We start from the raw sequence: 8,804 nt of genomic DNA on the forward strand, positions 1-8,804 counted from the left end.
GCATTTAAATGAATAATATAGAAATGAAAATATACAGATCTATAATAAAGAAATAAATATAGGGAGATAGATAGATAGATAGATAGATAGATAGATAGATAGATAGATAGATAGATAGAGCCATATAAAAGAAATAAATACCAGTAATCCAAAGCTGGACAAGTTAATTAATGATCAGTATGAAAGCTATACAGATAGATATACAGATAGGTAATGTACTTTAATATCTGTTATGCATTATATCTGTTCGTACAAATATAGAAAATCAGTATAATGGAAATAGATATTAAAAACATTTAAAACAAGGGTTTAATTGTTTTTTGATTTGGTTAGAGGCTTAGAGGCAGGGCTTTTAAATGATTAATATAGAAATGAAAATATACAGGTCTATAATAAAGGAATAAATATAGGGAGATATATCTATATGTAATTTTAAATAAAAACCAAAAAAAACCAAGTAATCTAAAACTAGACAAGTGGATTAATATTCAATTTGAAAAATATATGGATAGACGTTCATATATTTTTATATTGATTATGCATTATATCTATGTGTATAAATATAGCTCAATTTGATAGAAATAAATATTAATTACATTTAAGTGAAGGGGTATTTTGTTTTTTATTTGGTTAGAGGCAGGGCTTGCTAAGTTTCGATGGGGGGTGGGTTTTGGGGCGTTCCTCGGAGAAGAGTTTTTGGAAGGGGGTTGCACACGTGGTTTCTTGCCTCGCTTCTCTGCACGTGCAGGGGCGCCCCCCCGCCCGCCCCGGGCTGAGCTGTGCGGCAGTGCTGCCGCCGTGTGGGCACAGAGCGGTACTGCAGCTGTGCGCCGAGGCGGGCGGGGCCGGGCCGAGCGGGGGCCGAGCAGGGCCGAGCCGATCCGAAGCGGAGGGGGCCGAGCCGAGCCGAAGCGGGACGGAAAGAGCCGAGCCGAAGCGGGACGGAAAGAGCCGAGCCGAGCCGAGCCGCGTCAAGCCCCCCCCCACCTCCGGAGCCGGCCGGGAGGACCCCGGCAGAGGCGTTGACTCCAATGCCTGCCGCCGCAGGTGCGGCCGCCGCCCAGCTACGGAGCCGCTGCGCCCCGCCGCCATCGTCCTCGCCTTGGGAAAGGCGGCGGACAATCGGGCGGAGTGCTCGGAGTCGGTCGGCGTCGGCAGGTTTTTCGTTCAGGCAAGTAAGTTAGACAGACGCGTTGAGAGCAGCGGGGGCCTTAATCTTGCCTCAACAAAGATGGCCGCACAGCCGGAAGTGGCTTCAGCCACAACAAAGATGGCGGCGAGGAAGGGCGGAAGTGACGTCACGCCACGCACAAGATGGCTGCCCGATCGTGGCCGGCTTGACCTCCCAAGGATGGCGGCCAAAAAGGCGGGAAAATGGAAGGACCCCCGGGCGGTGGGTGCGTGCGATTTACTGCCTGACAAACACCCCGGCGCCGACGCCGCTCCGGCGCAATTTTCCGCGGCTTTTCCGGCCGTGCGGACACGGGCTGTGCGCTCGGCGGCGCCGGGGCCGGGCGCCAGCAGGTCGGGCGCCGACAGGCAGCGGTGAAGACGCCTCTCTCTGCCGGGGTCCTTGCCGCGGCCGCGTTCTGGGGCTTCTGGCACTCGCGACGACCCGTACCTCGCCGCCGCTGCTCTCGCTCCGTTCTCTCCCCCTCGGCCCCCCCCCGTGAAATGGCGGAAACCCCAATGGCATCGGGACCCAACGGTCGCTCCCCGGCCCCGGGACCGAAGCAGCCCGAGGAGGCGGCTGCTCTGTGTGTCGGAACGGTGAGAGCGGGGGCCGGGGCTGGGGCAGCTTATCAACCGAGTATATATTTTTAAATATAAAGATGATCAAAATAGATATTAAAAAATATTGAAGAAAAAGGGGCTGCTTGGTTTTTATTTAGTTAGAGGCAGGGCTTTTAGATAAATAGGAAAAATACAAATAAATAAAATATTGAAAGAATGAATATATAAAGAAAAATATATACAAATCTATATATCTATAAATATATAGAGAAAAAAATATATATATATATGTAGGCGTAAAAATAAGTAATAGAAATATATACATATATGTTGATTTATAATCTATAATATGATTTCTGTACGTATAGATGGCAATATGATATCTTTTAGGATATGTTATGTGTTTTGTATATCAAGAAGGTATATAAATATGATAAAAAATATATATTAAAATATTTTTAAATACCGTTTAAGATAAAGGGACTGTTTGGTTTTTATTAGGTTAGCTTCGGGGCTTTTAAATAAATACAACAAAAATAAAAACATAGAAATGTATATTAAGTATATAAAGATATAGACGTATGTGCAACCAGAAAAGTAAAGAAATAGAAGTAATGCCAATATATACAAACAGATTTATATTTAATAGATATGTTATATATATTGATTTTATATATGTATTATATACATAATGAATATATATCATTAAAATGTATGGAATATATTTAATATATAATAACATACGTATACACGTTAAAATAATATATTTTGATACTTTATATATTGCTTGTCATATATAAATGAATATAGTATATAAATTTAAACATGTGTGGTGGAAATAGATGTTAATTTGTATTTTTTTTTTATTTTCATTGTTTTGGTATGTTTCTCGGAGGCAATCCTCCCCTTGCAGCTGCTGACAGCACGGAAAAGCTGTGTGCTTCGTGGTGTCTATTGCCCAGCTGGCAACGATTCCCTTGTGTTTGGTGCATTAAGTCACACCCAGCTGTGTGGGATGGCAGGTGAGCACATTGCCCGACCCTTTTAGCTTTTCTGGCTCAGGCACAACTTCCTTTCCTTTTGGATATGGAAAACAGGGAAGAGAGGGTAGTGTGACATTAGCACTAATTTCTAGCAGATTTTTAACTGCCCCTGATGCTCGTTCATCTTTGCAGTGTGGGTTTTCATGCTGACAAATCCTCTGCTTTGCCTTCTGCTCACAGTCAGCTGGGCCCTTTATTGAACAGATTTATCTGCTACAAGGCTACGCAGAAGGATGGAAAGGAGGAACACAGGGGGGAAAAAAAATAGATTCAAGGCATAGAGAAGGTAGCCGGTTTATTTGTATGACATGTAGCTTTTTTAGGATGTTTTGTTCTTTATATGGCGTTAATTTCAAAGAGAAGCCTGTGAACTTTGTGTTCCCCTTTTGGGGCTGGTTCTGGGGTAAGGGGGAAACACGAGGCCTAAGCACCTCTGGCTTATCTGTCCAAGGATCTGCCTCAGTTGTGGCTCCCATCCTTCTGAAGGACTCTTCAGCGCAGTGAGTTACCTTCTATAACTATTCATTGTTGTATTGTTGTTGTGAGACCTCATTGCTGGGTGAGAGGACCAGGGGAAATGAAAGGCTGTATGCCACTGTTACTTCATCACTGAATTCTTGCACTCTGTTAAAATCAAAACAAAAGGGATTTACACTGTCAGAAACACTTAACTGTAAGTTAAGGTAAAGGTCACAGTGCTAAAACCTAAGAGCAGATAGGGTTGAGCTCCTTTGTCTTCCCTCTCCGGCAGCTTTTGTGACTCCTGCCTCCAAGGTATCATCAGCTATCCCCTGGATCTTGCAGTGGAAGAGATGCTGAACCACCAGCTGTTCCATATTCTACACCATGTGTCTTTTTACCATGCTCCTCTGAGAAGCATCTCTCCCGTCTCTGTTTCTTTGCAGACCAGAAGGGATAAACTGGGATTCCTTTGTTCTTTTGCCTGTTAATAAAAAGGCCGCTTGTGGCTGTGTGCAGTGGCAACTGCATCACAGAATCTTAGAGGTGATTATTCACAGGTTAAGGAAATAATTCCTTTTTTTGTCACTGCTGCACTGAATTTCATAGGCGTGTCTGTGGCTTGATGCCTAAGATATTTAAAGCAGGTTTTATTCTTACAGGGGTTTTGCACACTAAAGTGTCTGCCCAGGTTTTGTTTCCAAAAGTGAGGTATAGTGCTGGGTGTTTAATTTGGTATGTTACTTGTTCTGTTGTATAAATAACTGCAGCTCCCTCCCTGTGCCTGTGTATTGCAGGGGCAGGCGAGCGCTGGTTATAAAGGTGGTGATAATTAGGAAACAAGGCCTCCATTCTTGGTCTCGGGCTGTTTCAAATGGGGAGGGATCAGTGTCCTGACTTCTCTCCCTCAGAGGCAGGGTTCCTAGACGAGGTGACCCAGGACAGCTTCGTGCTGGGCCCGGGCTACGACCGCCCCTACCAGCTGGAGCCCGCGGTGAGGGAGCCCAAGAGCATCCAGCTGTACCAGCACCTCAACCTCAAGAGCTGCATCTGGACCTTCGACGCTTATTACGACATGACCGAGTTAATTGATGTCTGTGGGGGCTCTGTCACCGCTGACTTCCAGGTGAGAGGCCCATCCAGAGCTCTCCAGGTATCCCAGATCTCTCTCAGTTCTCAGGCACAGCTCTGCCGTGTGTGGAGCTGCTGCTCTGCCCTGCACAGGTGGAGCGTGGCTTTCCCCCCACCCTCACCTGGAAGAAAACAGTGCTGTGTGCATTTATTTCATTTATTTTCCATTTCATTTATTTTCCATTTATTTTATTCTCTAAATCTTCAGAGTGGCTGGAAAATACTGTTTTTTTTAATGTAGGGCCGTACTGGAAATACAAAACGTTCTCAGCTGGGCTCTCTTTTAAAAGTTTGACTGTGTTCTCGGCCAATAGAAATGAGCAGAGGCGGCTCAGGCCATGCTCCACAACATGGGATATTTTGGCTCATTCCCTAATTAAGAGACCAGAAGCCAAAAATGTTCCTCTAGAAACGAGTGGCTTTCCCTGTTTGGGGTGTCTCACTGTCCTCTCCTGGCTGCGTTATCCACGTGCAGCCCACTCCATCTCCCCCAGGCTCTCCCATTAAATTGCTTGGACCAGCATCATCTCTCTTAATTCCTGCCAGCCTGGAACTAGTTCATGAAGTTTCCTTTTATAGCTCCAATTGTTTGCACAAACCCAGAGGAGCCGCCTGGCCGGAGAAACTGCCCAGTGGAGCATGTGGAGCCTGGCCCCAGCCAGGCTGGAACATCTCCTCGAATTCTCCAGGGCCTGCAAAGTACAGCTGCACTCTGCAGATAATAAATGGAGAGCTCTGGGAGGCCTGAGCAAGCAGAATTGCTCATTTTTAATTCACAGCCTTGGAAATCAGGGGGGTTTTGAGGTGAAATTGTGCCCAGAGTTCCTTTGTCCCATGGTCCCAGGGAGCCTTAGCACTGCCCCTGCATTACAACGCCGGTTTGTCTGAGGTACCTGCACGTAAAAAACGTCCAGAGTCACCTCTGACTTCACTGCAAGGCGCATAACCCCCTTTCTGGGGTTTTATTGCCAGGTAAGGGACTCTGCTCAGTCCTTCCTGACAGTCCACGTCCCTCTCTACGTGTCCTACATCTGTGTGACGGCACCGAGGGGCTGGGCTTCCCCGGAGCACCGCAGCGAGATGGAGTTCTCCTTCTTCTACGACACCGTTCTCTGGAGGACAGGTGAGCCTGAGGCGCTCCAAGGGCTATGGAAGAAGTGGTTCCTTCATGTTTTCCCCTTAGCTCCTGCACTGCCCCCAGAGTCCTGAGGGAGCGGGGAACTCGGAATATTGCCTTCCTCTGTGCTTGCGGGGGGCTTAGGCAGCCGGTGGCTGACGGAGGGAGCGTGCAGCTGGCTCACTGGAGGCTGATCCCAGCTGAACCCTGCCTTGTGGAGGTGTCCCAAGCACTTCTGGGGCTGGCAGAGCCCAGCAGAGGAGAGCGAGGGTGCTGTGTGGGCTCCCAGTGGCGCTTGCTGTCCTTGCAGGGATCCAGACGGACAGCGCGCTCTCGGCCTGCCTGCAGATAATCCCCATCTACATCCGCGAGGACGGCCGGCCGGTCATCGAGTTCAAGACGCAGGCCAAGTTCAGAGGTGAGGGCAGCGATCCTGGCAGGGACACAGAGCAGGGTCACACAGAGCTCTGCTCTGACGGCACAGGCAGCGGAACGAGTCCCCGTCCCCGCCGGGAGCCCCTCTGCCCCTGCGAGGTGGGGCCTCTCCGCGCTCTGCCTCCCGTCACCTCCTTGTCCTCCCCCAGGGCTGTTTGTCATGGAGCACCACAGCCTGCCAGGTGTCAGGTCCTCTTTGGTAACTCCAGAGCACCTGGGAGGCATCGAATTTGCCCTGCAGCTGCTGTGGAGCGCTCAGACTTTTGATTCTCCCTACCAGCTCTGGAGAGCAACCAGCTCCTACAACAGGTGAGGGCTGGGGGTGCAGTCCCCTCCAGCAGCTTCCCCCACAGCAGCACGTTCTCCCTGGCACCCCTCCAGCAGCCACGCCAGCAATAGCACGGAATGCTCAGGAGCTTGGTCAGAGCTGGAGCACCGTTGTACTGCGAGAAAAATCAGCTCAGCCTCTTGGAAAGGAATGTTTCCAGCAGTGCGGCCTGTGGATAGACTGATCCCAGAGTCACACTTGTCCCTCGGGGACTGCTGGATGACATTGCTGGGGCAAGGGAGAGGTGCTGCCCTGGGTGAAGGGCTTTGAGCTGTGCTTGGTGGCTGCAGGGTCTTCTGTCTGTTCCCAGGAAGGATTACTCTGGAGGATACACCATCTTCCTGATGCCCTGCACGGTGCAGCTCACGCCGCCGTGGGCAGAGCCTGGAGCCAAGCCCCTGCCCTGCCCTGCCCGGCTCACGCTCCCGAGCGGTAAGAGGGCAGGAGGGCAGGCTCGGCCCCTTTGGGGTGCACACCCGTCCAAACCTCATCTCCCCTTTGTTTCCTTCCTTGTCCCAGTTGCAGGTTTTTGATCCCGATCGCCTTCCGGCAGACAAACCGCCCACTTCCAGTTGTTTACTCCCTGAACACGGAGTTTCAGCTCTGTAACAACGAGAAGGTTTTTCTAATGGACCCCACCAAATCGGAAAGGTCTCTGGCAGAAATGGATTACAAGGGGGCTTTATCCAAGGGTAGGATTTACCTCTCCTCTTCTGCCTGTGCCCAGCATTTCTGCTTTCACAGCTTCCATTCCCTGGAGAGGAAAGGGCAGAACCCACGTGTAGCTTTGCCTCTTCTACAGCAGTAATTGACATCTTACAGCCCTGTGAAAGAACAGCGTGCTCTGGCACCGCGTTTTGTCACTCCCACACACCGAGCCCTTCCCAAACAACCCCAACCCTTCTGAACACGGACACTTGGCTCTGGCAGCGTTTTCCTGCTTGGGAAATTTCACCTGCCCCTCTTTGTCCCGACCTCCCCCCGGGCAGATCCTGTACCGGCGCGTGCTCTGGCCCCCCGAACAAAACCTCAACGCCGCTTACAAGCTGCAGCTGGAGAAGGTCTACCTGTGCACAGGCAGGGCTGGCCACGTGCCCCTCTTCGACCCCACGGGCACCGTCTACAACCAGGGGCCCCAGTACGGCTGCATCCAGCCCCACAAGTACCTGAAGCACCGATTCCTCCTCCTGGTGAGTGCTCTGCTCCTGCTTCTTCCCGTTTGGGATTTGCTCTGGCAACCGGCAGGCGGTGGCTGCAAAGGGATGAGGAAGGGAGCCCGTGGGGGATGTTTTGTGCTGCTGCTGCTGCTGCTGCCAGCTGTGAACACCAGATCAGTTTTCCCCCACCCTTTGAGTGTGTTCCTCAATCGGTGCCCACGTGTACGTGTGGAGATGGGGCATTCGGACTAGATCCCTGACACAGGTGTTTGGTGGGGCTCTGGCTTCCAGCCTCCCTTGGGAAAGCAGACAGCATCCCTCACCACACTTCTCTGACTTTCCAGCACCGAAACCAGACAGAAGTGACGGGTAAGTATTTCCACGCTGTGCCTTTTGACTCTGCCCACTTTGCTTCCCAGCTGTCCGAGTTCCACTCGGTGAGCAGCATGCCCGGAGTTGATGGATTTACTCTCAAGGTGGATGCTCTCTACCAGGTATGGAGTACCCAGTGCTTTTGGTAGCCCAAAATGGACTCCTCTGTCCAGGACCTCCCGAACACTTGGTGAATTGTAGACTCTGGGCCTTCACACTTCACCTCTGATACAAGAAATGAAGATGAGGATGTTAGTCCCGTAATTTCATTTTTTTTTCCCCTGAGGCACTCATGAGAAAGCTCTTTAAAAACACTTTATTCGTGTTCCTGAAGGAATTAATGCCATTGCAAAGGCAGGACACCTCGCTGGGTGGTGCGTGCTCCCGAGGAGCTCCCCTTGAACAGCGAGGTGGAGCTGCCCCGGGGCGCCCCGAAGGCGGCGGGCGGCCGCTGCTGCACCGTCAGGAACCTTCATCCACCGAGGGACAGCGGCGGCCTCTGCCAGGGCCAGGGCAGGGAAGTGAAGCAGGTGCACTTGCAAGTCATACGGGTATTTTTTTAGTCTGGTGAGGAGGGGCAGCTGTCAATTCCCCCTGCTCCCGTCTTAGCGACTGCACCGCCGCCCTTCCTCCGTGCTGCTCCAGCTCTCCCGGGCTTAACTGGGCAGGGTGGCGAAGGCATCTGCCACCCCCGTGAGCCAGCCGAGGAGCAGCCGGGTTCCTCGTTGGCCTCCGGAAGAGAGTAAAGCTAAAATACAAAACCCGCTGTGATCGGGGTGTCCCTTCTTGCGCCGCCCCGCCGGTCTCCCTCATTCCCCTGGGGCGCGGCGGGCCGGAGCCCCACGGAGCTGCTGCGCCGGGGAAGGGAAGGAGGGAGACGCGGGCGCCCAGCTCGGCTCGGGCCCCGCCGCGGCCTCGGGGCCGGCGGAGCGGGGGGCCCGGGCCGGGAGCGCTCCGGGGCTGCGGGACCGGCCGGGCCCAGGCGGGGGCGCCGCGTCCGAACCGGGACCCGCAGCGCTCCCGCAGCC

The 8,804-nt window shown here is 51.7% G+C and overlaps 1 protein-coding gene and 1 long non-coding RNA gene across 3 annotated transcripts; both read left to right on the plus strand.

Annotated features, from left to right (window-relative positions):
• Window positions 1-1,171: 1,171 nt before the first annotated feature.
• LOC147652043 (extracellular matrix organizing protein FRAS1-like) lies at window positions 1,172-5,977 on the plus strand. Of its 2 annotated transcripts, none has more exons than XM_086899597.1 (4): window positions 1,172-1,770; window positions 2,630-2,756; window positions 4,148-4,362; window positions 5,340-5,977. In XM_086899597.1, the coding sequence occupies exons 1-4, from the start codon at window positions 1,675-1,677 to the stop codon at window positions 5,574-5,576; spliced, it is 675 nt and encodes a 224-aa protein (XP_086755723.1). In that variant the 5' UTR covers window positions 1,172-1,674; the 3' UTR covers window positions 5,577-5,977. The 2 variants fall into 2 exon arrangements, with proteins under 2 accessions (XP_086755723.1, XP_086755724.1); XM_086899598.1 differs by having other exon boundaries at window positions 1,264-1,770; window positions 2,648-2,756.
• A 580-nt stretch (window positions 5,978-6,557) lies between these two features.
• LOC147652044 (uncharacterized) lies at window positions 6,558-8,537 on the plus strand. Its single transcript, XR_015289769.1, has 2 exons — window positions 6,558-6,679; window positions 6,767-8,537. It is a non-coding gene; the product is annotated as an uncharacterized LOC147652044 (long non-coding RNA).
• Window positions 8,538-8,804: the final 267 nt, after the last annotated feature.

Source organism: Cyanistes caeruleus, chromosome 8 (assembly GCF_971803275.1).
Source record: "Cyanistes caeruleus chromosome 8, bCyaCae1.hap1.1, whole genome shotgun sequence".
Lineage (NCBI taxonomy): Eukaryota > Metazoa > Chordata > Aves > Passeriformes > Paridae > Cyanistes > Cyanistes caeruleus.